This window comes from Hyposmocoma kahamanoa, unplaced genomic scaffold, assembly GCF_003589595.1.
Source record: "Hyposmocoma kahamanoa isolate Upper Pololo Valley unplaced genomic scaffold, ASM358959v1 220, whole genome shotgun sequence".
NCBI classification, from domain to species: Eukaryota; Metazoa; Arthropoda; class Insecta; order Lepidoptera; family Cosmopterigidae; genus Hyposmocoma; species Hyposmocoma kahamanoa.
This window is the reverse complement of record NW_020653740.1, coordinates 1,785,648-1,812,123: the sequence shown is the minus strand read 5'-3', so window position 1 is coordinate 1,812,123 and position 26,476 is coordinate 1,785,648. Positions and strand designations below refer to the sequence as shown.

Below are 26,476 nucleotides of genomic sequence, written 5' to 3'. Positions count from 1 at the left end.
GAGAGTGGAATTCCCTACCTGCGGACTTATTCCCCGAACGCTATAACTTGAACCTTTTTATAGGCGCATGTAAATAGGCATTATTTAGGTATGCATGCTACATCGTCGACCTCATTATCACTTTCCATCAGGTGAGATGAAGGTCAAATGCGCACTTATTTTTTGTTTTAAAAATCTATCCAAGTACTGCCACCTTACCTATTTCTGCCGCCAAGCAGTAATGTGAGTATTACTGTGTTCCGGTTTTAAATGGTACGGGTGCTGGTAAAATTACAGGCACATTTGCACAATTTGAAGCTGAGCAGAGGCACGATTTATTCGTCCCATCAGTAGGTGTCATAAAAAACATAACTGTAATCGTAATCCAAACTAATGAATCACTCCCGTGCAAAGAAATCGATTACGACATGAAAGTGTTTTAATGTGTATACCATTGTTAATAATTCTATCAAAGAAACCAAACAGAAAACGTGTTTTGCCAATCTTATCAAGTACAGTGTACTCCACATTTACAATAAATAGATTGGAGTGAATTAATCTCTTCGAATTGGTTATATAAACCCTTGTAGGTTATTGAGGCGTGGCAACTATCGGAGAAAGTAAAGGGCTTGTAGCCACATCTTGCTTTCTCTCGACTTCGATGACCCTTGCAGCTGATTCTGCAGTCTTGATTGTTGTTTAAATATAAAGTGCAGACACAGATACAAAGTTCACTGTTTCATTTATTTATTTATTATTTGGCAGATTTAAAGCAAATTTTTAGCAATAAATATACCTATATGGTAAGTAACTGATGACAGCACTAATTACAAATCTCCACAAGTAACACAAAAAATAGGTTATGAAGTTTTTGATAAGCAGAAAGTATAACACATTATTATTCAAATGTATACAACATTATTATTTTACATATTATTTTTGTTAACATACGTTATATTACAACCTACTCAGAATAGTGAAAAGTAGATATGTTGAATTTATAAGCCCCTTATTGGTTGATAAATGAACAAAAACCAGATAAAGTTTTAAGCTTTTAAATCGACAAAAGTTCAATATATTGAAAATGGGAAAATTTAATAAAAGGGGAAATTTTAGTACGTGACCTTATTAAGATCACACCTTGAACAACCTCCGTGGCCAAATGGCTTGCACACCGGTTTCCATGGTGTTGCCATCTCTGAGGCCCCGGACTCGACACCCGGCCGGGTCAATGTAGAAAATTAACTTTATTATCTTGCCTCGGATCTAGTTATTTGTGGTACCGTCGTGGTTTCCGATTTCCATAACACAAGTGCTGTAGTTACTTACTTCGGAATCAGAGTAAAGCGCAACATATGTGACGTTGTCTAATATTGATCAGTTTGTTTATTATTTATTTACACCTGTCTATTGCCCTAGTAGCGAATCACACCAACCGTTCCCAGTTTTTGGTGTCTGTAGAACAAAAACAAAAGTTGCATTACTACTTTTTCGAGATGGAGAGGTCGTAGGCCTCAATGTTTGCTATACACGTCCGACTTGCGATTAAAACGACCTCGAAATTTAAAACGAAAGTTGTCACCTAAAACAGGTTAAATGAATCAGCAATTTTAGAATAATTTACGTCTTTAATCAACATTACAAACAAAAAGGCATAAAAATGTTGAAAAATAATTAGAAAAACTAATACGTTGAATACTTAAGAAGCTATTTCACGTCAGTATTAGTACCATTTAGGAATCGGTTTTCACACCATTTTGTTAGTAATCAGTATATATATATCCTCAATTTTACTATATATTTCTAAGTGATTAATTCAACATTTTCACTGTATAGAGTCTTAATTTAATACATACCAACCAGAAACTCCTTAACCCAAAAAGAAGCAGCATCAAATTAAATCCAACTAACACAAACTTCGAAACAAGCAATATTTCTTCATAATTTATAGTCCTATTGAATCATTACTCAAGATTTAATCACATACTAAGTGTAAGGTGGATACCTACGAAAGAGTTTACTAATTTTAAGTTCCGATCTCAAAGCTATACTTAAAGGTGGAATCTCATTGTTTTAACTCAGCACCATGTAATAACGGTTACGTAAGTCCTCTATTAGTACAATGTTCACAGTGCGATAAGCACATAGATAGCCACACTAATCAAGTTGCTGCATTTTAGAGTCTATTCTGTAACTATGTCGTCACAGGACGCGTGGTTAATGTCTAAAAGTTTGCAATAATAATTTGAATCCATTACTCTTCGCTTCACGAAAATATAGACAGTAACAATTACTAATGTGAAGATTTGCGTTTCAACAATAATAATAACGCACACACTCATAGCACCGCACTAGGAAAACCCTATATCGCGAGTGCCATGGATACACACACAGACAACCACAAATTACACCCAAACTCACGAGAGAAATGAACCTAGGCCATACAAATATTTCTCCCGGCCCGGGAATCGAACCCCGGACCTCTGCGTGGCAGACCAACATGGTAACCAAATACAATCAATTTAGAGTATTGGTATTGGTAAACAAATACTCTAAATTGATTTCTGACTCTGCTATCGACTAGTTTTATTTCTATGCGAGTGATTTACAGCGATATAAAAAGTAATATAGGTACATATTTACACGTTTTTATCAAAACGGCTGCTTACGTAAAAACTTGAAACTTTTTACAAAACAAAACATGGAGTCCTGGATCTATACAAAAAGTGCAAGTTTAATTAAGAGACGACCAAACTAAGATGACGTGATTAATAACGGTTTAAAATATAGTTACAAAATTTGCAATGCATAGTCACAGTATCCTCAAAAGTGAATTAAAGAACCTTACAGATCGACGCTACGTTTCTAATCACTGAAATCTGAGTAATTGAAATCGTTATAGCTACATCACTCACAAACATGTGCCCCATAATATAATATCTATGGATACATAAGGACATTTCCTTTTATAACATAAAATGTAGAGATGTATTCATCAACTTTCGTTTCGAGGTCAACGCTCGGCAGTCATCAAATTAATTCGAGGTGCGTCGCTGCAGGTAAAGCGAGTTTGCAACTTGCAACAGACCGATGCTTCATTTATAATATATATGTACGTATATATAGGTACAGGAATAGTGATGCCCAAATTTCAGAGAAAATTTTTGGAACTCCGGCAATACGGTGCGGTGTTGCAACAATTATATTATTATAGTCTATTGCTCTTTTTTAACACTTATTGTAAATGCGTAAATTGTTTCATTTTCTAACATTTAAATGCTAAGTGTGAACTTTTAATATTTTAAAGTAAAGTCGGTGCCACCTACCGAAGACACGCTATTAAATCTTAAACATCCGTTTTCCAATTTTTGTCTGTTTGTTTGTGCATGTTAATTTCCACAATAACAGAAGCCAATTTGCATGTGATTTCCGGTGATGTATTAAGATTTTATTCACATTTAGTGTTTGTTTCATTTAAGACGATTGACAAATAAAAAGATATATCAATTTTAAAGTACGTATCGTGCGCGCTCAATGCGACGATTGCACAAGTCCAAACGATTAAATTTACGTGAAAGGCTGTTAATACAAAGTCTTAAGGATTCTTTTAACCTGCAGGCATTCAGTGCGGCCACCCGAAGCTTTCTTGTTCTTGTCAAACAACGGCGCTTAACAGCTAGATTATATTTTTGTTATAAACAAAAGGTTTTCCCTCAAGAAAAGGGCCAATAAGTACAATAAAGAACGGGGCAAGTTACAATCTCCGCTTGCAAACAAAATTGTTTTAACGCTGGCAATGCTTCAACTTTACTGATAGTATACGTCTAATATTGTGTATAAGGATTACTGTGAGGACATGTCCAGAGAAACCAACCAACACAATTTCCTTTTTATATATTAGTAGGATACGTAAGTGATATATGTTTGCGTGTAAGAATTCGCACAATTAAAGCACAGTTAGTAATAAATAAAATTGCTCATAATAATGTATTAAAATTCCCATACATAAATGTTAATGTTTATTACAATTGTACCAGTATTTTTAATAACAGGGTTCTATTTCTTTGTTTGTCACCGGACTCTGTTACATGATTGCACTGATTTCGTAAAAGACATCCGAATAAATCTGAAGCTAACTAAAATCATTTACGCACCTCTACAAACTGGGCAATGCAACTGCAGTTCACCTTACGAGCCCGCGCAAAAATACGACAAAAAGTCAACGACTCGTCTGCCACGAATAATTATAAAGGGCGCACGCCGCAGTGGCGACATCTCGTCTCGTCTCTTTACCTTCCCCTCTCGCTAACTCCCCCCATACTCGTTATTTTAGTAACCGCTATAACGTACACTTTCTACCATTCGTGTTTCTAAATATGTAGTACAATATAAATGAGTATTTATCGCTCACGTTTTCAGCGCAGGAACCAACAGTTTTCGATACTCTAAGAATGACTGGAAGAATTCCTTGCATGTTTTTACAATCTTTACTACATTTTGTATACATGCCTATTTTTAAATTATGAAAATGATAATCCTGCAAGTCTGCGAATGTGGAGACGTCTGATTAAATGGTCAAAAAAGTAGATACACTTCAACTCGCAGTCTTTAAATGAATTCGAACTGCACTCTTCAATTTCCCTCTAATAAACATACTAATGTAATAAAATACAATATAACTGAGATTAAAAAAAACAATGGAACGTCACGGCACTGCCTGGCGTTAAATAATCGTTATAAAGTATTTTCGAAACCTCGAGAACTTGTCGGAATTAAGTAATCCGAGAAAAGTTACGAGGCCACCGCTGAGCACAGTCGCTGACATTTTCTTTTACTAAATTAAGTACTTTACCGATTAATGTTTTTACATATTTTATGTTTTCTTCTATGCGGAAAATAATAACTATTAAAAAAAAGATACGAAAGTTATAAACGAAATTTTTTCCAGTCCAGTGTAATGTGCCTTTTGAACAATAACTGCATAAAAATACTTACTTTGTCGTTAACATTTTTTTATTATATTATATCATTTTTCGTATATTAGTAAAAATACTCATTTTATTCTTTACGTTTTCATTACGTATACCTCTATTGCGTTATTACAGCATCACAGCATCTAGCACAGTATTACAGCATCTATAATTTATAGCGAATGAAATTACTATCTCAACATATCTCTTAATTAGATTCGTGTCATAATCACGACTCAGTGCTTTATTGAGTGTATTATGAACTTTGTAACCTGTATTTAATAGTCCTTACATTGAATACGAAAACGTAGCCGTCTTGACCCAATAAGATCGTTCGATTACGAAAATAGGAAAAGTTTGAAAATAGTCTCTAGTTGTCCTCTACTTGTATTTAGCAGAAACCTTAGGGACAGATAACAACAGTACTTGTATTAGAAACTCTAAAAACTGAGATTCTTAAAAAAATCAATACATGCTAACATATATAATAGCCCGTATTAATTTTGTCGTTCTCTATTACTTCCAGGTGAGGCGGAGTGCTCGTAATGGTGCGTTCGGACGAGAGTGTCAGATAGCCGACCGGCAAGCAACATGGGTGCGAACATGGGCAAGAACTCGAGCCTGCTCGATGCGCTGCCTTCGGCGCAAGGCACTCTGCACGTCGTCATGCTCGGCCTTGATTCCGCCGGAAAGACTACAGCGCTCTACCGCCTCAAGTTTGATCAATACCTCAACACCGTCCCCACAATAGGGTTTAACTGCGAAAAAGTCAAAGGTACTCTCGGCAAATCCAAGGGCGTCAACTTCCTAGTTTGGGACGTGGGTGGACAAGAAAAACTCAGACCTCTCTGGAAGTCCTACACTCGATGCACGGATGGAATCATATTCGTGTTAGACTCAGTCGACGTGGAAAGGATGGAGGAAGCAAAGATGGAATTAATACGCACAGCTAAGTCCCCTGATAACACAGGCGTGCCAATACTGGTGTTAGCGAATAAACAGGATTTGCCTGGAGCTAAGGAACCCCGCGAGCTAGAAAAGCTATTAGGTCTGCACGAGCTGGTGTCCTCGCCGCATGGGTCGCGCGATGCGCACGTTTGGCACGTACAGCCTGCGTGCGCGATCACTGGCGAAGGACTTCACGAGGGACTTGAAGCTCTCTACGAAATGATACTCAAAAGAAGAAAACTAGCTAAGTTGCAGAAGAAACGAGTAAGATAAGTGAAATAAGAACACTAACAAGTGAATTTATTTGTCAGTGTTGTGTACGATATTGTTAAATCGACATCACGTATCGCATTGTTATATTATAAAGTGCTCATTGTGGATGTTGATGGACGATATTCGAGTTAATAACACCAAATATTGTTTTATTGATAGATGTATTAACGTCTTATGAAAATATTCCATCATAATGTTGCTCAAATTGAAATGAACATTTTGAAGGAAACGAATATTTTGATAAAACTGGTTTGACTACTAGTCATTTTCTTTTGAAAATAGCTAGGTGAAGGATGAAGATAAAATTTTTACGAAAAATTGCAACTTTCGATAATTTATTTAAGTAATGTATGCAACATTACGGCTATGTTAATTCCATAGCTCTACATTTCATTTCGTATTGTTTTTACTGTTCTGAGTAATTTAGTTTCTACGTGTAGGTTGTTTCTATCGTGCCTCACTTTTGTGTTATTTTTATAATGAACATAAAATAAGTCATAATTGTGTATGTATTATTTGTGTAATATTTGGAAGTGGAATGATTACTGTGTGTTTATATAACATTTGATACTTTTTTCGTCTTCTCAATGTTTAGAGTACGAATCCCTATTACTGTTTACTATTTCCTCTAACACCAAAGATTTCTAAATATTTGTATTAATATCTACTATATGGATCAAATTTAAGCTGTCTTCATCCCACAATCCTTTTGAATGTGTTGCGCCTCAAGATTTCTCCAGTTCCAATAGTTTTCTTTAAAATACTAATTGTTCAAAGGACGTTTTTACTTTACCCTCTAAACTGTAAATAAATGTAAATATCTTAGGAGTGATACAGGTTTTAAAACCCCAATAGCCATTTTAAAATCCAAATATGGTTTGATCGCCTTTCAACAAAAGTAATTTATAATATAAAAAAATAAGCTTTAAATATGTTTTCTCGAACATGGCTAAAATTAATTGTTATTTACCAATAGATCTTTATGTATTTAGGATTTTTATTTATTTATTGACTCATAGAATAGTCTACATTAATCTTTAAAACATGTATTTAAGTACCTAATAAAATCCTTACCAGAAATTATGTTACACATTTTGTAAATATGTAAATTCAAATTAAGTAATGAGCGATACCAAGAAACCAAACATTTTAAGGAGTAGAATGTACATTTTGTTAAAAGCATTTGTTTTATTCTATTGTCTACATTACTACTTACTGTCGTATTGTGTTTCGCGGAAACGGATTTATAGACATTTTCATATTGATTCCCCATAAATAAAATGTTTTCAATACACACTGTGTTTTATTTTATTATAAGTGGTCAGTAAGCACTGGTTATTTATACTGAGTCACGTCATTATCATCGTCATCACAAGTCCCAAGCAAATAATCGCTTGGGTCTTCGTCTCCGGTCCAGTCGGTAAAAAGATGCAAATACTCAACTTCAGATTCATTCAAAGATCTCATTTTCTTTTTTTCGATTTCAAGTTTAAGTTCAGGTTTTCTCTCTTTTTTCTTAGTGATCGCATGTTTCGTTTGTGGTTCGTCTATTACACTATTAAGAGCCTTGTTAGGTACAGGGGTAAATGACAGTAATAACTCGTGTTCTAATCTCTCAAATAAACGAAGTTCTCTCGCCGCAATCACACTTTTCTTAGCTTTGATCTTTTCAATTTCCAGTGCTTGATTTAGAGCCTGTTTGACTTGATAGTGACTCATTTCATCCAAACGTTTGGAGTAATTCAAGTAAAATGATTCTATCGCTTTACCCATTGCTAGTATATCCATGTTCATCGGCGTTTCCAAAAACACCTTCTCATAACAAAATTCTAGGTGTAAATAAAATTTCAATACATCCACACTTCCAACACTGTCGTAGAAAAAACCATTCAACACCTGAAAGAATTTTGCTTCCAACTGATTTGCCCTTTCTTGATAGAATTCTATGTACCATTCGAAATTTGATATAATACTAGCGAGAATAGCGCTGTCGTTCGCAGTCCACTCCTTTAAAAACTTTTTTGCTTTGTCTAATGAATTTGAATGGAATGATGTTCTCATTACATGAGTTAAATGATGTAGCTGTTGCTGTGCATTTGTCTCGAAAACTTGGATTATATCATGAGATTCTTTAAAATACAAGACAGGTTTAGTAAGATTCCCGGAGCACTCTTCTTTCATTTTGCTAAACATTATATCAAAAGTATCGTCCTCACTTACTTCACCAAAATCAAAACCCCGTGCCTCAATTTCAACAGAGCGAGCGAATGCTCTATTTTGTGATCGAAAATGGGGAGGAGATAAATAATACAAAAATCTACCGTACTTCTGTTGCGTACTATATCGAAAATCTAATGTGATCAACCTGGAGGTTATTGTAAACAGCTGGTTAGCTAAATGTTCGCGCTCAGCATCTATTTCTAACAGTCTGTGTTTCAAGTTCTCCCATTTTCCTAAGATAACCATGGACAAATGATAATCTTCAGAAATAAACGTATCAAAGTGCGTTACTTGGGACAAATACCGTTTTACTGCTAAATTAAACTTTTTAATTTCTCTTCGATGGCTGTATTCGATATTAAAAACACAATCTTTTTTATATCCAATATCTTGCCTTATTCTTAACTGGTCGCTAAATAAACTTTTAAGTGACTTGTAAAGCATTGGGCGGTAAGGCAATTGACGTCCATCTACACAACTGAAATATTCTTTATCTACATCTAATATAGTTTGCACATCATTCGGAGGATAATCGACATGCAGTCGTCGACGTAACTCTGTGCTGTAAATTTTATATTGATCACGAATGTTGATGTCCATCTTTTGTTCATGCCTATCGACGTGCTGTTTCTTAGCATATTCCTTAAAGGATAGTAGCAATTCTTCTCTTTTAGTAACATTAGTATGCAAAGGTTTTTCACCAGGTAAACAGTACTTAGTCGGCGAAACATCCGATGGTTTTCTAAGTCGTTTTTCACGCTGAATTTTTAATTTCCTGTTTTCTACAATAAAATGTTTATTAACACGCATATTAGGAAATACTCTTCTTTTAGGTACTTCAATATTAAAAGAACGCTCCTCGTCATTATGATGAGAATCCATTGTAAAAATATATTATTAAAATGAATGAACAGAGGCAATGTGAAAACACAAAAGTGACCAACTAGTTTCAACGAAGCCCTACAATGAAGTATGAGCTTATCTTCCAAATAGTTATACCAAAAACAATAAAACAATGATTTTTCGACGACGACTCTTTTTTATTGATTATGTTAAGTTATCACATGACTCTACGTGAAATGTACATCTCCGTTCAAATACGTGATAACATTAATCACGACTTTGATCTTTGCTTTTCAGAGAACTTATGGGCAGCTTCAGCTAGAAAAGGTTCTATCTGATCACGGTAGATGGATAGATAAGGCGCAGGATCAGTTCCTTCAACCCATTCAGTAAAAAATAAAAGCCCATCACGATCATCCTCGGTTAAATCAAAACATTTTTTAACAGTTATGCTTTTACTAACCGCAGTAGACTTTCTACATGGTAGAGCAGCTAATGGGGAGAGTTTCTTGAATTTTGCCGGCGGCAATAAAGCCTTGTTCAACGCATTTGTCATCCCGTTAAACGCTTTTAATTCTTTTTGAGCAAGATGAGCGCACTTCATATATTTTAAGTCCTGGGAGAACAATTCACGTTTAGCTGACTCGACTATTTTAAAATCTAATGCATCTAAATTCAAATAATAATTTTCATATAGTCCTTCGATGACCGTCATAGGTTCATACAGGTTATGATGCCCGTCTTCACATTTATTCAAAACTTGCTCATAAACAAATTCAATACAAATCTTTAATTTTAATGTTTCATCGCTAGACACGGTATTGCAAAAAGTATTGTTTAATATTCGGAAAAATTTTTGTTGAATATAATTAGTATTGTATTCCTCCCTTTCAGTTGCATTTACAACATAATCAATATTAAATTTAAAATAATCAAGCTCTAGCTTGGTTGCCTCTTTGAGATGCTTTACGTGTCGCTGTAAGCTGCGATAAGGGGCGCCAGTGTGTGAAAGTTGAATGAGATACTCTCTACTTTGCAATTCCATACCGCGGAACATGTGCATCATTTGTTGAGGTGTCTTAAAATATAACACAGGAGGAAGTCTATTCCTTAACTCAATTTTAGCGCATACCAATGTCTTATCGATATCGATACAATCCATTAAATCATTATCCAATAAGAATACGCCAGTCTCAAATTGTATTGATTGCAGTCGATCTCGTAACGTTTCATCGTATTGTTGTCTCCAACTAATTGGCGCTACAAACAGGCAGTAAGTTCTATACATTTTCAAATAATTTCTCGCGGCATCAAGTGTCAAAATAACATTATTTAGTAGAGTAACACATGAAATTATATCCAGGAATTCTTTATTTTTTACCTGTATTTCTGCATGCAGTTTTTCTAATTTAGCTAATTTGGTAACAACTTGTTTATGGTCTTCTAGAAGAAAAAGTCGAAAGTTTGAAACATGACTTTTGATCTTTCCGGAAATATTTCCATATTCCTTTAATTCCTCTGATATATTCTTTTGTATTCTCCAGTTTAAGTCATTCCGGTATCCAATTTGTTGACGTAACATTGCATATGAACGTATGGTCCGTATGTAAACATTAATGTCGTCAGAAATTCGCAAAGGACGACCCGAGATAACAGTGTTAAATTCCGGATGTATCCCCACTATGCTCTTAATGTCATCGAGTGGTTCTGGCACATACATGCGTTTAGACAAATTTTTAATTTTGTTGAATTTTTCTCCGTATTTCATATGTATAGGTGCACACCGGTAGCGTGTAGCAAGCAGCTTAGTTCTGCAATCGTTGTACTTAATATAAGAGACCAAATTATCATTTCTTGGCCTTCTGAAGGGCTTGCCATGATCCACTTTACCTTTCCCTTGAACATGAGCTCTGTTAGTAAAATAATATTGAGTATTTTTGACATAACGTCGTCTAAATATTTTATCCAAATATTTTATAGGTACCAAAGTTTTTTGAAGTGCTTCCACGCAATCGCCGTTTGTTCTTACAAAAGCCATTGTATACGTTAAACAATGAATAATATTAATCAATATTTTATCGATCAAAATAATTCATTTAAAAATAAAATACCACACTTCTAAATAAATATTTAAAACGCTATAAAATTATATTTTTTCTAAAATAAACTCAAGCAACCATGTAAATAATAATAATAAAATTTCATAGATATACTGACAAAAACACAAAATGTTTGCGCATTTTTTTCTGTCTTGACACTTCACGGTTAGTGTTTGTGCCACTGCAAATCGAGGAAATTTAAAGAAGAATAAGCATTTTGGCATGGAAACGACTACAATTTTGTAAAATGTGATCACGTAAATGCACGTGGATATTATATATTTTATATAAATTGTATGAGATAATGAATAACATTTACTGGAGTCTATAGCCGATAAATGATACCATAATAATCACTGAACAATAAATACAGAAGTGGTTAGTTAGCATCCGACGCGTGCCAACTATGCGTCTCGAAATACCTATCTGAGCTCAATCCGCCATTTTCGGTATGTTTGTGTCATTCTTTCGTGCAAATTGTCTAAAATCCTAGAAAAATGCCTTATTGTGCTGTTTTGGAGTGCAAAAATGATAGCCGTACCAAAAATATTACCCGTGGTGGTATTTCATAACATCGAAAAGTCTTATTTCAATAAATTTTAAATTTTCTGCGTATCGAAATAATTATATTGTTACAAAAAACGAAAGTAAAGCTTATAGCCCTGCAATAGGGTCTCTTCTTTTTAGGAGAACTATAGTAATAAATCCAATTCGTCGTTATTCAGCAATTAACCGGTAGGTGGTAGCATATTGATTGAAATTTCAATATAATATCAAAACGTCGTAACTTGCAATATTAGGTATGGATGGTATTGAACTTGCAACGATATGCCAACGGGGTAAAGTTTAAATTATATTAACAATCGACAATTTGTTTTTTTTTTTTATTTGAAACTAAGACCAATCATATCAAGATTTTTAAATTAAGAATGTGTGAGTTTTGGCGACATTGGTTCTGATAGTAGTCGAGGCTTAAGGCACTTCCACTGGTTTTTTCCTCCGTGATAATAATGCTGGACTATGGTTAGAAGAAGGAATGGATGATCAATGGAAAGGAGGCAATACCTACAAGAATTATTCAATGATGGGTTGTGGTTGTCTCCGACCTGGCCAACCTCCAAGGTTACCTTGTTAACTTGTACGATTTCAAGTTTCTTCAAATGGATAAGAGTGCAAACGTGTCCTAACCATATTCGAATGAGAACACTAGTCACTAATTTACTAAACCGCATTTTGGAGAATCATGGTTTGACTGAAATTGAACTCTAAGTAATACTTAACCTTAGCTTTACTACTTTGAACCCTAGATTTTCCCCACGACGTCTGAAGGTAGATCACTGGTGAAGTTGTGACCTTGGCAGTAATTTTTAATAAAACCACATCACCGGCGACCGACACTTTCGTTACTCTGGACGCCATAGTAATTCGGCACCCAAGTAGGTACGCTCTCTTCCAATCCACAACGGTAACGCGACAACACACCACAGAAGTCCTCAAAACTGCCAGTACAGAACAATAAAGTAGCCTCCTGAAACAGCCAACGACCAATTTTCGCGATTATAAAATAATTAAACTTAGCACTCTTGAACTAAACAGGAATCTGACAGTGTCTGGACGGCACTAAATGTATCCGAAGTAGCTTCATGCAACTTACCAGTAAGTACGAGCATAATAGGTGTCAAATCGTTATCTTATAAAAACGGTGGGTTTTACAATAAAAACATCAATCGTAGGAGAATACGTGATGCCAAAGCTTTATCAATAAACAACAACAAACCGAATAGAGCAAGAGGTTTGTTTATTTTACATACTTATTTGGTGCAGGTTACAGAGTGTATCCCTCTGCCGGTAGATCTCGGCGGAGTCTGGATGGGGAACATAGGTGGTAGACTAGAGAGGACACAGTGGTGATTAGGACTCTCGAGCTGCACACACGCTACCTAGAATCTGTCATACGTTTCGCGTAGTGCCTAGTTTGATTGTTAAAATTAATAGAAAGTACAAGTTGTTATTCGATATCATAGTGATAAAAATATACAGTGTTACTATTAAACGTAATTTTATTGCACGATCCCTAAATCTGCCCAAACGATGTCTAAATTACGGTTCCGACATATGCATTATTATTGGCTGTCATAATATATCCATTTATTTAAAAAAAACATATATACTGTGACGTTAGTGTAAAAATGTTAATCGCTTTAAACTTATCTCAAGGACACTCTGGGGCCCAGATTGTAAATTACCCTAAACGCACCTTCTGCAGGGCAAAGGTTCTATTGATATCGGCGACATTACCCCAAAGCAAAATGCTGCATGTCAGCTGAAGTAAACCAATCTAGCCGTTTTGACGTCTGAAAGGTTTATTTTTTTATCGCGTACACTTCAAAGCTGAGCTGTTTTGATAACTTATTTATATATGGGCCCCTGATATTTGGTGCACGCACACTGACCTGACCATTGCTACTGCCAGGTGTGGGGCTTGGTGTTGCCATATTATAAACATAATTCCAACTATTTTTTTCACTCAAACTGACTGCGCAAACGCGTTTGTTCTAAGCTACCCCTGTTCAAATATGCCTCCTTCTCCTCTATGTGAATATCAAAATCCGACATTTATTTACTGTGCTTCCCGATGATCAGACTGATCTGGCCAAAGTAGGAAATTTGTATGTCTGTACAAATCCGGAATACTGTAATAAATTCGTATAACACCACAGAATAAATACTTACAATTAATATGTAATTTTATATTCTCCAAACATTCTTATATTCTCAACTATCAGGTTAAGTAAATAGACACTTTTTGGTCAGCTTCAGATGGTCAGCTTCATGCTTGTTTCTGAAGCTTTTTCTTATCAGAAGCGTTTTAATTAAAACAGTGCGAGTGTATATAATAATAGTTTCGAGCTCTTAGGAAATTACTTACACAGGAAATTAAACTATTTTTCCGGAACCAAATCGCGTCTATTTGTTTCAAACAAGCCAACGTTCCGGGCCATTTACAGGTCCCATGACCACTGCAGTCAGCCGTTCTGGTTTGTTTGAAAAAACAAATATACGCCATTTAGATCCGAAAAATAGTTTCATTTCCTAATAATGGTTTTCTACTTCATTTATCGTCAAAATATCGTGACAGCCCAACACTATTCCCATACGTTAAAGCATGGAAGAAAAAACCAATGAACTACTATCTAGGAATGGGTGTTACAAATCGTATATAGTTATTGAAACTATATATTGTGGCAATATCGAATATCCGATATCGTGTATCTTAGAAACTATATATCGATATTGATCCGCATCGCGTATTTTATAGCGATGCCGAATCAAGCCGAGCGATTACCGAGTGGATACCAACACGAAGTCATATAGTTTCCAAACTATACCTATATAGTTTCAGAACATATATAGTTTCGAAATCCGATTTCGAATATACGATATTCAGAAAAAGCTATATTACCATATATTACCCATTCCTACTACTATCAGAACCGATGTCGCCAAAACTTACACATTTTTAATTTGAAACACCACAAAATGTTGATATTGATTGGGTGTAGTTTGATGTTTAAAAAGAAAAACAAATTCTGGATTGTGAATATAATTTAAACTTTACCCTGTTGCCATATCGTTGAAAGTTCAATACCATCCATACTTAATAGTGCAAGTTACGTTTTGATATATTACTTCAAATAAGACTTTCCATGACATGAAATACCACCTCGGGTAACTTTTTCATGCGGCTATCATTTTTGCGCTCCAAAACAGCACAATAAGGCATATTTCTAGGATTTTAGAGAATTTGCACTAAAGAATGACACAATCATACCACAGGTACAAAGCGAAAAAGGCGGACTGAGATCAGATAGGTCTTTCGAGACCTATAGTTGCCACGCGTCTGACGCTAACCACTACTACTGGATTTATTGTACTGTGGTGTGGGTTAAAGATCGCTATAAATACAAAATATCTAAAATATTAAAAACTACATTTCGTTACGTCATGTACTTGATTACATAATTTCAACACGAGCTTGCATAGTCAGATATTTAAATAAAAACAACCATATAGGGCTCTTATTTAAAATTTGGTTGAAACAATGCGAAAAAATAAAAGTAATAATATAATTCAATTATAATTACAAATAAATTATTTTAGATCCAGTAGACATGAAATTAAGGTGTGTCAAAATCTGTTATAGATGTAGCTTCTAACGCCCGTTTGGCATATTGTTCATATTCTTTCAAATAAGGTGCTGGATCCATTCCATCGCACCACTCTGTGAAAAATAAAAGTGCGTCACGTTCTTCTTGCGTTATTTTATATTTTTTTACCTTAACGCGTTCCCCTCTCGCAAGCCTTGCTTTCTCTTTTTCAGCTTCAGCCATAGCTCTCAAAGTCTTCTTATCTATAAACTTGTTTAGCACTGGACGTTTATATCGAGCAGGTGATTCAAATGCTTTATGGATAGATTTCGACATTTCATAGAATTCTCTCAATATTCTTTGGGCTAAGACAGCGTCTCTCATCATCGCCAAATCTTGTGCAAAGCAATCAGTTCTTGCCTTTTTGACACTCTTAAAGTCTAAGGAGTCCAGCCTTAAATTATATTCCTCGTAAAATACTTCTAAAATCTTCATCGGGTCACTAATTGTTTGGTGTCCTTCCTCACATTTACCAAATATTTGTTCGTAAACAAATTCTATACAAATTTTTAATTTTAATGTATCCGGGCTGGCAACGGTGTCGTAAAAAGTTTCATTTAAAATACGGAAGAACTTCTCTTGTAAATATAATTCATTGTAAGTTTCTCTGGCTATCTCTTTTTTCAGAAAATTAATATTCCATTGAAAATAATCTGTCTCCATTGTAGTTGAACGATTGAGCTGTCTCTTACGTTCCTGAAGTATTCTGTAAGGTGCAGAAGATCTTGACAGCTGTATTAAATATTCTCTACTTTGCAACTCTAACGTTCGAAACATGTATATCATTTCTTCAGGACTTTTAAAGTAAATATATGCTGGTAAAGGATTTTTCAGTTCGATTTTAGCCAACTCAACTGTCTTTTCTATATCTAAAGATTCAACCAAGTCATTATCTGTGGCGAATGCCCCTGATTCAAACTGTATGGACATTAGCTTTCCTCGAAGGCTTTCATCGTATATTTGTCGCCAAAATAAAGGGGCTACAAATAGACAATATGTGCGATACATTTTTAGAACGCTTCTAACAGCGTCCAATTTGAAAACAACATTGTTCAAAATAATTAACTCAGAGACCCAACCAAGTAACTCGTTATTCTTCGCTACTAATTCTTGGTAATTTTTTTCAGCCTTGGCTGTTTTGGCCATAGATTTTTTATAATCTTCTGTAAGAAAATGCTGAAAGTGTGATAGGTGCTTTTTGAAATTATTAGATATGACGACGTATTCTCTGTTTTCGTCGACTATATTTCTTTCAAGTTTAATATGGAGGTCTCGTTTATAACCTATTTGCTGTCGTGTCATTGCGTAGGCACGAATATTGCTCATATATACCTTGATGTCATCAAATGATCTTATGGGTCGGCCTTCTATAACAGTATAAAATTCGGGATGTATTGCTACAACACATTTTACGTCATCAGGTGCTTCTTCTATGTAAAGTCGTTGGGATAAATCTCTTGTATCTGCGATTCTTATATTATCTTTTAAATGTAAAGGCTGTGCTAAACGTTTAAGCGATGTCAATTTCACTTGACGGTCACTGTATTTAATGTACGATACTAGTTTTTGAGATCGTGGCACACAAAAATAATTTTTCTTTGTCGTAGACAAAGAATCCGTAACTGCATGCTTTCTATTAGTAAAATACTTCTGTGTGTTCGGTACATATCGACGTCGGAATATAATATCCAAGGTCTTCAAAGGGACCAAAGGCTTTCGTGGTTTCTCCAAACAATACTTCTCCGTTGTCATGATGACGAATATATCGTCGAATATGTCTATATCTAAAATAATACACGAAAACTGCTTAGCAATAACTAAATTACTCAAAATCTGTATACTAATACGAAATGTACAACAAGTAAATTATTTACGCTATTATTTTGCAACTAGTGTCAGTGTGTCAATATATCTTCAAAAATCGAACATTAAGAACAATGTCCGTTGCCTGCCAGCTCTCGGATGGATTGTGTACCTGCTTGGACAGTCCAGTAGGGCTAGCTAACCTAAACGTTTTGGTCCTAAATGTCTAAATAAAACCAGGCTAGATCGAGTCTATCTGTAAACTATGACCTTCTGTACTGTAATTGTCTAAAAATATACTTAATGCGGCTCACGTTATTATATGGACGATAGGGTATTATTTAGACGTTTACCGTAACATTATATTATCATTACTTCATCGTTAGATTACGTAATTTTTAACTTAACATCGTACATTTGCTAATCATAACGTTTTCTTCTTGACGGTTCAAAGGAAGACTTCAATCGTTTGCTTAGTTTGTCTACATCTTTCAGTAGCTTACTCGCTTTTTTAGCTCGTTTTATATCTTTCTCTCCCATTTCATAAGTTTCCTTCTCGATGACTTTTATTAAATTCAAATCATACACTGATAATTTGAGCAATAATTCATCATACTCAGTCTCAAGAGCTAATGCCATATCATGTGAACTTTGCTTAGTGTCATTCGGTGCTATTATCTGCTCATAGGTAAATTCGACATAGTTGAAAATTTGCAAAGCCGTCTCAGAAGACAACGAATGCCTAATATTATCTTCCAAGACTCTATAGAATACTTCTTTGACTTCAGTCTCTCGTACTAAATTCCAATTGATCATCTCCCCAACTTCATTAATCTGTAATAGTGCAAATTCAATCTATATAACATATCTGTTATTATGAATCCATAACCATTATACTTCCATTCCAACACTAGTAAATCTTTTCAGTGAAAATAACTCTAATCAGTAATTTATTTTCATTACTAAACAAAATTTGATAAACAATGAAATAGATGCCTATAAAGTTTACCTTCTGTTGAATATGATCCAATTCTTCATGCAACATTCTTTTCAGTAAATCTCTTGCTTTTAAGAACTTATTTTTTTCACAATTCAGCTTTTCCGTTACCAATAAGTAATTCAAATTCTGTTTCTCAATAAGATCGAAAATTGTCATCAATTGCTGAGGAGTTTGAAAATATAATCGCGGTGAATCCAACTTGCTTAATCGTTCTTTGATAAGATATATGTCAACTTTTTTAAATATATCGGAGTCTATTATCACTATTTCGGAATGTTTCGTATCCAATTTCACGTTTTGACTTTCCTGCCACAGAATCGGTGCAGCTTTATGAAGAAAGTTTTCGAAAGACAGTAATATGAGTAAAGTTTCGTCAATGTACTGCAATTTCGATTTAATGGATGCTAGTTCGTAACTAGCGTTCTTATGATCTTCTACTTGATTCGCCAGTTCTTTCGCCAGATTGTCGGATCTCTTCATTATAACGATTGTTTTATCATTGTCGTACGCTAAAAATTTGTCGAAACTGTGACGACATTCTTCGAAATGTTTATATGCAGTTTTGTATGTATTTCTTTCCGATGTCATTTCTCTATCAATCCTTATGATTTCGTCGACAAGAAAACCATGCATGACGCGTTTTAAAGCAACATTTTTTATATCCTGTTTGTATTTATTGATTGAATTGTTTGGCCTAATGGGACGTCCTTGCACCAAGGAATAGTACTCGGGATCAATGTCGAGTATCGTTCTAATATCATCGTCTTGGACTGCTTCAATCGGAGGAAGTTTTACACCGCCAACTATTTTCCTCGATTCCTTTTTCACTGCTTTCTTTTTCTTTTCCATATTTAACACGATTGTCACAGGCACAAAAGTTTAAAACGAATCGATATCTCTATAGTAACTGACAATCAAAGCTACAGCCCGGAAAATCAATAGATATAGAATACTAAACATTAGTCAATTAAAACAAAAATTATCCAGGTTCATAAGTACATTTATTGAATATGTGAACTTAATTACATGTAAATGACAACTATTAATAGCGAAAACAAAGGCAAAATGCTGACTAGACTATATACGGGACTATAACTATAGACGGGAACATAATAGATAAAAATTAACGAAAGTGTGAAAATATACAATAAGTATATGAAAGGATTTGCAATTCACAACACAATTGTGTGCTTTTTGACAAAGAATACTTATATTGAGACGATATCTTCGAATATCGAACCTTAAGAATCTAGTCGCTTTCAGAGCTGCCCTTTTCCTCCTTATCTTCACCTTCTTCTTCCTCTTTCTTCTCCCACCACATGACCGGCAGCGGTTCGACGAACGAGTCGTCTAGCTTCAACTTGTATAAATGCCGTGGGGTGTAGTGAGTTTGTAAAGGCCACACCAATTCTGCACAAAAAGAAATCTAAGACAATGACGTTTTTATACAGTTTTACAACCCAATCTTTCTAAATTAACAGTATTCATTATATATATTCCTTATTATATCTATTTATTTCTGTTTAATTCCGTTTTAAGTCTTATTTACAAAATGAAAGTAGGTACATATCTTTGTAATATACCTACAGGGCGTCCTACGGATTTGCGACAAACAATGTGATTCTTATTCGTTGAGGATTGAAAGATAAATATTCAACCATACAACTACAATATACCTGTCGCTTACACCTTGGTTATACCTTGGATAGGGTTTCTTGGATCCAGTTGTCATTCATTAAAACTTACCAAAGTAGAAAGCATAATCGTCAACTCGCCGATGCAGAGCTGCAGTGTTTCGGAGATCAAGGATGAATTTTGACGTTAGGAGGTAGTCCAACAACGCTACTTCAGGCAGCGCCTCCATTTTGGGATCATTCGCACTCAGACCCTCGAACGTTAACTAAAGAACATCAAATACGCCAGGAGTAACGCCAAGCACAAGCACGCATTACGATTAAAAATCACAAAACAAAAATGTATGAACGTTTGTGAAATTGTAACCGCATTTTTAATACGATTTTTTCCCGCACCGTAATGCGCGTTTACCTTTAGTCATCCTATATCCTAGTTAGTACATCCTATACAAAAAATGATATCTTCACTATCAAAAGGTAGCGGAGTGAGACAGTACATACTCTGTGCATTAAAATGTACCTATATCAAAATTAAAATCGGTAAGTTATAGTTTTAAATGGTTAAAAGTGATAATGAATCACTATTTTTGCAAAATATTTTGGGATTTGGAAATCGAACAAAATCTTGCTGTAAGTAACATACACGTATACCTGAAGGAATCTTTTCCTGCACCCCGGTCGAAGTATCTAATAGCGATCAGGAAAATTTGAAGTCACTCACGCTCTATCGTGCACCACACAAACTTTACTCACATTTTTATCCTCCTCAATAAGTTTGCAAAGCTTGAATAACTTTTGAAGGCAGATGTTTAATTGCTCCATATGCACGTCGATGGTAGCGTACACGTCCAACTTGCCGATAAGCGCCGGCGGGTGAGCGGTTATCGATTGCCAGCCTTCGAAAATTCGCTAAGAGCAGATTCCACGCTAAAGTGCTGAACTCCAGAAAACAACGGAAATTATAAACGTCTGCCAAGTTTCATTTTTAACCCTCGCCATATTGTAAATATTAAAGAACTTATTTCCTTTCCTTTATGTATTGGTTCACTAACAGTTATTACAATAATGCACATCATAAATTAAATGTGATGAAGATATTGTCTAATTGTTAACTAAACTAACAAGTCGTGCGCCTGATGGAAAATGACATGCCTGTCCATAACAGTTGCAGTGTAACTCAGAGCTTTAAATTCGCAAAGATCTGAGGGGCACTGCCTCTGCGCCCATCACCCTGAGACATAAGTCGAAAAGTCCCATGTGCCTGTAATTTCACGAGCACCCTTACCCTTCAAAACCGAAACGCAGTAATGCTCACATTACTGCTTGGCGGCAGAAATAGGTAAGGTAGTAATAGTAGTAGTAATAATAATAATAATAATAACGCGCACACACTCATAGCCCCGCACTAGGGAAACCCTGTATCGCGGGTGCCTTGGACACACATATACACAACCACAAATTACACCCAAACTCACGAGAGAAATAAATGTAGGCCATACAAATATTTCTCCCGGCACGGGAATCGAACCCGGGACCTCTTGCGTTTCAGTCCAGCATGGTAACCGTTCGACCACGGAGGCACTTAAACATTATAAACATTATGTACAAAGTTAGATACTTCCTACTCATCCGAAGAATAGAGTCGGATGTGATTATACAACGAAAAGAGGACAAATACAAAATCTCGTTATTCAAAATAAGGCCTAGCTATAGGTGTTATCAGAATTTTATGTATTATTTCGTTTCGGAAATATGAAATCGAACAACAGTCGATCTTAATATCCACAGCTAAGAACAGCGAACAAAATGTACAATGTCCAGAGAATAAGCAGTTTTGTACATAGGTCTTTGTTCTACGGATGAATCGAGTCTTTATTCTTAAATAATTCGTTTTTAATTGACTTTTATTTTAGCCTGTTTTTAAGATTTTATATTTTCAGGTACAGTACACCCTACTAAGTTTTAAGTCCATTACTTGCAAGCGATTGCATTCTGAAATGCAAAAACCTATCAGACTGTGACCGCAACTTACAGCCTGACCATAGTACATGTGCTACATGTACGCTGAGTACCAGAGAAATCTCTTTTGGACTCGTTCAAGTGTCAACATGTGGTGATGGTGTGTATTCCATTATACTACAAACCAGGATATTGTAGAGCACGAGAACGAAATACCATTCCGTTCTTTATAATTATTATTGCCAAGCTTAGTACTGGATTGACGCAATTATACCCAAATTACTAAGCTGCTGATAATACAAATATTTATAGTGTAATAAATTAATCGACATCATTTCAGTGAGCAAAATTAACTCTACTTTCGAGGAGATGATGCACCACAAGTATAAAATCCATTTTCTTAGCCGATTAACACCTTATTCGCATTGTACAACAGCCAAAATGTTTTGGGTTTCGTAATGGGAAATCGCAAAGAACACGTACCTAATCATTATGAAATTAAAATTACCGTAGTAATACAATGATAGACCATCAAGATCTTTAATCTTTTCAATAGTACTCTCTCGCCTTTAAATACTATAAACTCCTCTTCATCCGGCATTACGGTAATATCTCCCTCAGCCAGGGCCTCCTCTGCGGCCTTCCTTGCGGCCTCTGCCATTTCCTTGTCCAGTCGCTTCATTTTGGCTATCCAATAAACTTCTATATTAAAAAGAAACCTCAACTGCCTGTGTATAGTATCTTCCGAGCCCTGCCAACAAAATTTAGGATAATGGTACGCTAGGTACCCATATCAACAATCGTAAAGAACTACCTATACAATTAGTAGCTTGTGAAAAAATCTTTGGTGACATGTTATATGAACCACAGCTTGAAACCCGTGATCACAATAGTAATATGTACAAACCTCAATTATATGAACGAAATAGCTATCATAGACGAGTAGTAAACCTCCCAAAGGAACATCAACGTAGCCAGTGTTCGCGTAATTTACCGATTTTTGTATTTGTTTCATTATTTCCTCCTTCGACACCGCATGTTCGCCACAGTATATCATTCGCTGAGCATATGTTTTCTGAAAATAACAATCACTACCAACTTAACTCACTATTAGAATCTTGAAGAATCCCTGTGGAAATGGGGAGAAAGTCCAGTTTAACATGAGCTCGTGACGTCACGTAGGATGTTACGGCTAGCGTGCAAACGCGCACGACGTTACGTCGTTCGAAAGATATTGAGTGGGTTGTTTAAGTATTTCAACGTGAGTCTAGATTGTAAGAGGGATGTGACAGTGATCGCCACTCGCATCTCAACACGCGCACTGAAAACTAATATGAATAAAATAAGAATACGCGGAGAAATTTGGCACAGATTCGACGTCGACAAGCGCCCGATGGCGACAGACGGGGCAGCGGACGGCACGGCGTGTCGTTAAACCGCTGGGCAATTTGCAAATTTTCATTTTCAACTTCAATTGAAAGGTAAAATTAGCAGATTCTTTATAGTAGGTACTAAAAGAAAAATATCCCCAGATAAACATTATGTACAAGATTAGATAGTTTATTCCTAAATAATTCCGTACTTGAGAAGCATTACACTGTAAGCGCCATATTTGCAATTTTACGGGGGAAGCGATTTTGTGTCGAAAAGCAATTTGTACGCCAATTAGGGTAGCTCTAAATGTTATTAAACTCAATTAATTTTTTTATTTCAAGCCATTATAAATGTTGCACATGCTACATTTCGACACAAAATCGCGTCACCTGTAAAATTAGAAGAATAGCACTTACAGTGCTATTTTTTAATTTTAATTATCTATCTATCATATATAATATCTATTTCTTTAAGCTAATGCTTCTCAGGTACGGAATTCGTTTTAGACTTTATTTTAAGCCTGTTATCAGGATTTTATATGATCAGATACAGTACATCCTATCGTGTAGCACATTATTAGCATACTGTTTAGACAATATTCTTAGGTGTATCGTATATTTTTTATTAGACCGTTATTTAATAATAAATACCTAAACCATTTGATTTAGCGAAACAGTTTTTCCCGCTTCTGCTGCGGTTACTGGCCTTAATAGGTTGAGTGGACGGGTTTTAGTCAGAGTCTGAACTCTATTTCAATATTTGTCCCAGTTTAGGAAAGATGACAATTTAATTTTCAAAATCATATAGATGAATATGGATGGTTCTCCTTTTTGCTTATTGAAGGTACCCTTTTTAAATTTTGCCAATTTACTGAGTTTTCCGCTTAGTATAATATTAGAGGCTTCTGCGGGGTTCTGCTATTCAACGAGTACCGATTGTGGGAGTGTATTGTTAGAAAGTACATATTTTCTTATTAAATTTTGAATTTTGATGGTACAGAACTATTGAGTTAGGTATCTTGAAAGGGACATTATTCACTATAATATAGATGTCTATATTAATATATAGATTTTAGGATTTTCGTGGTTATTCACTAAATGATTATCACTAATATCAGGTTTCTTACCACGGTATGACTTCTTGAAATAAAATGAAATATCGGGAAAATAAAAAGAAGTCATACCGTGGTAAGAAACCTGGTATATTAATATGTTACGTAACACGTCTCAAATTATAATCTTATGTTATTGCTAGTAAAACTACAATGGAATACCAGCTTGACTCTGTGGAAATTCTCCTTCACTACATCAAACACACTCTTAGTTACGAGATCAGGCAATTTTAAATTCATAGCCCTTGTACAATAACGCTATATCACTCTTTACTTAATAATTATACACTGTAGAGCTGCAAATGGATCACGGGATCGTAATTAACTGATATAATTTATATATAGTTACACGAGTGATAATACAGTAGCGTGATGACGGGACAAGCCATTGGTTATCGATCACCATGACAGCAATGAAATAAACCTGCCAAATGCAAGTGGATCTCCCTCACGTATTTTAAGCTCAATTTACATAACCGCGGAAGGGTATAGAAGCAAATTTTTATAATCATAATATAATAAACTTAATGTCAATTATTGTATAACGTAAGTACAATAAAAGATACGAGCGAAAAAACAGGGCCCAATTGTGCTAATCTTCTTGGGTCATTGTAATTCCATTGAAACTCCACTGGAATTATAATTTATGATAATAATTCGTAGCCTTGGATGAACAGAGTATCAACTCAAAAATTTGCACTTTTTTAAAGTTCCTCTATAAAATTTGCGACACTTCTGTAGTCGAGGAAGCAGAAGCAAAGGTCTGTTCATCACTGGTATCTATATATAAAAAAATAAAAAATATATAGATTGTATATTACGTAATTGACATGTATGGTGTACCTACAACTTCGTAACAATTTCTGTTCCATTCCGTTTCGCGGCAATGTAAAGTGACTATTATTTTTAACGGTTCACGTGAAAAAATAAATTAATAGACTAGTAGGCAAAGGTATTTATGAACTAGTAGGTAGATTATGGGTATTAACATTCTTTAATCCTGTAAATTACACTGAATTATTATTTCAGATTTTTCAGCTAATGAATTTCAGAAAAGAGGGACCGGTCTTTTTTGTTGCACATTTAAAAAAAAAGGAAGACGTTCTATATTCGACTATATTTTCTTTTTACTATGTTACGTGATTACTCCGGTAAGACTCTTTGATGAACCGAAGTCGATGAATCTTTTTTTATTGGAAAGAAGATACCTGTGCTGGTCCTATTTAAATTTGAAAACAATATTCCACCTCTAAGGGTGGCAAACTATGGGATGAATCCGGTTTCGCGCACTTTCCGGTAACCGATTTCAATAAAACTTGGCAAATAGATTTTTACGAACTTTTGAGGTCGGTTTATTTATAAAAAAGTTATTTGACAAAAAGTGAGAAACGTGTTACAAAATATTGAAGAATAGGTTGTAATGTGCAAGGAACATATGCCCTCGGAACGTAGTGTTGCCCTATTTTCAGATTTTAATCCCTCATTTAAAATTCAAGCAATAAATATATTACAATTTTTTACCTAATTTAAGATACTGGCATCCACATTATAACTAATAGGACAATTTAAGTCAGCACCGATAGTAATTTCGAAGAATAACAGCAGTAACTTGATAATAATATTATTAGGCATGTACCTAATAAATGTCCAGCATAAGGGTTGCTTTTTATTTTTTAGGTTTTTAGATTAAGTAACACCTAAAACCACCTTTCTACCCGATCACGTCACGTACACTACAAAAATGTGTCCAATATCCAATACGATAAGTCAATATGTTCAATCTTTTCAACTTTTGTAATGTTTTATATGCAACGTGGAACAACGAAAGTAAAGCATTTTCTTTTGACTTCATCAACATTTCACGGAATAACATTTCAAAAATCAAATAAGTTTTTGAGCTTTCCCCACTTTCAGTTTGTAAAAATAGGAGATGACGTCAGATCATATTTATAACACGCAGTACACCACGACACGTTTATTTAGATTTAGTTTTCATATATTATGTAAAACGATATTTCCCACTAGTGGAATGTTACAAAACTGCCTAAAACGTTT

The 26,476-nt window shown here is 35.0% G+C and overlaps 6 protein-coding genes across 6 annotated transcripts in view; 1 reads left to right on the top strand and 5 right to left on the bottom strand.

Moving 5' to 3' along the window:
• Positions 1-6,404, top strand: part of LOC113227963 (ADP-ribosylation factor-like protein 4C) — a 78,726-nt gene extending 72,322 nt beyond the window's left edge. Inside the window, exon 4 of the mRNA XM_026461077.1 lies at positions 5,476-6,404. Within this exon, the coding sequence (XP_026316862.1) occupies positions 5,541-6,170 (630 nt within the window). The 5' untranslated portion in view covers positions 5,476-5,540 and the 3' untranslated portion in view covers positions 6,171-6,404. The remainder of the gene's footprint in view (positions 1-5,475) is intronic.
• A 1,101-nt stretch (positions 6,405-7,505) lies between these two features.
• On the bottom strand, positions 7,506-9,304 carry LOC113228053. The gene has a single exon (XM_026461193.1). It carries the CDS (start codon positions 9,270-9,272, stop codon positions 7,506-7,508), a length of 1,767 nt encoding a protein of 588 aa, XP_026316978.1. The 5' UTR covers positions 9,273-9,304.
• Positions 9,301-11,101, bottom strand: LOC113227962. Its single transcript, XM_026461076.1, has one exon. The coding sequence runs from the start codon at positions 10,999-11,001 to the stop codon at positions 9,505-9,507; it is 1,497 nt and encodes a 498-aa protein (XP_026316861.1). The 5' UTR covers positions 11,002-11,101; the 3' UTR covers positions 9,301-9,504.
• Positions 11,102-15,510: 4,409 nt separating this feature from the next.
• On the bottom strand, positions 15,511-17,393 carry LOC113228052. The gene has a single exon (XM_026461192.1). The coding sequence runs from the start codon at positions 17,290-17,292 to the stop codon at positions 15,511-15,513; it is 1,782 nt and encodes a 593-aa protein (XP_026316977.1). The 5' UTR covers positions 17,293-17,393.
• Positions 17,394-17,763: 370 nt separating this feature from the next.
• LOC113228051 lies at positions 17,764-19,192 on the bottom strand. Its single transcript, XM_026461191.1, has 2 exons — positions 18,353-19,192; positions 17,764-18,177 (listed from the first exon to the last, which is right to left on the bottom strand). The coding sequence occupies exons 1-2, from the start codon at positions 19,190-19,192 to the stop codon at positions 17,764-17,766; spliced, it is 1,254 nt and encodes a 417-aa protein (XP_026316976.1).
• A 141-nt stretch (positions 19,193-19,333) lies between these two features.
• Positions 19,334-25,001, bottom strand: LOC113227973. Its single transcript, XM_026461085.1, has 6 exons — positions 24,584-25,001; positions 22,844-23,011; positions 22,445-22,687; positions 20,731-20,886; positions 20,090-20,243; positions 19,334-19,753 (listed from the first exon to the last, which is right to left on the bottom strand). Exons 1-6 carry the CDS (start codon positions 24,659-24,661, stop codon positions 19,593-19,595), a joined length of 960 nt encoding a protein of 319 aa, XP_026316870.1. The 5' UTR covers positions 24,662-25,001; the 3' UTR covers positions 19,334-19,592.
• Between the last annotated feature and the right edge of the window lie 1,475 nt (positions 25,002-26,476).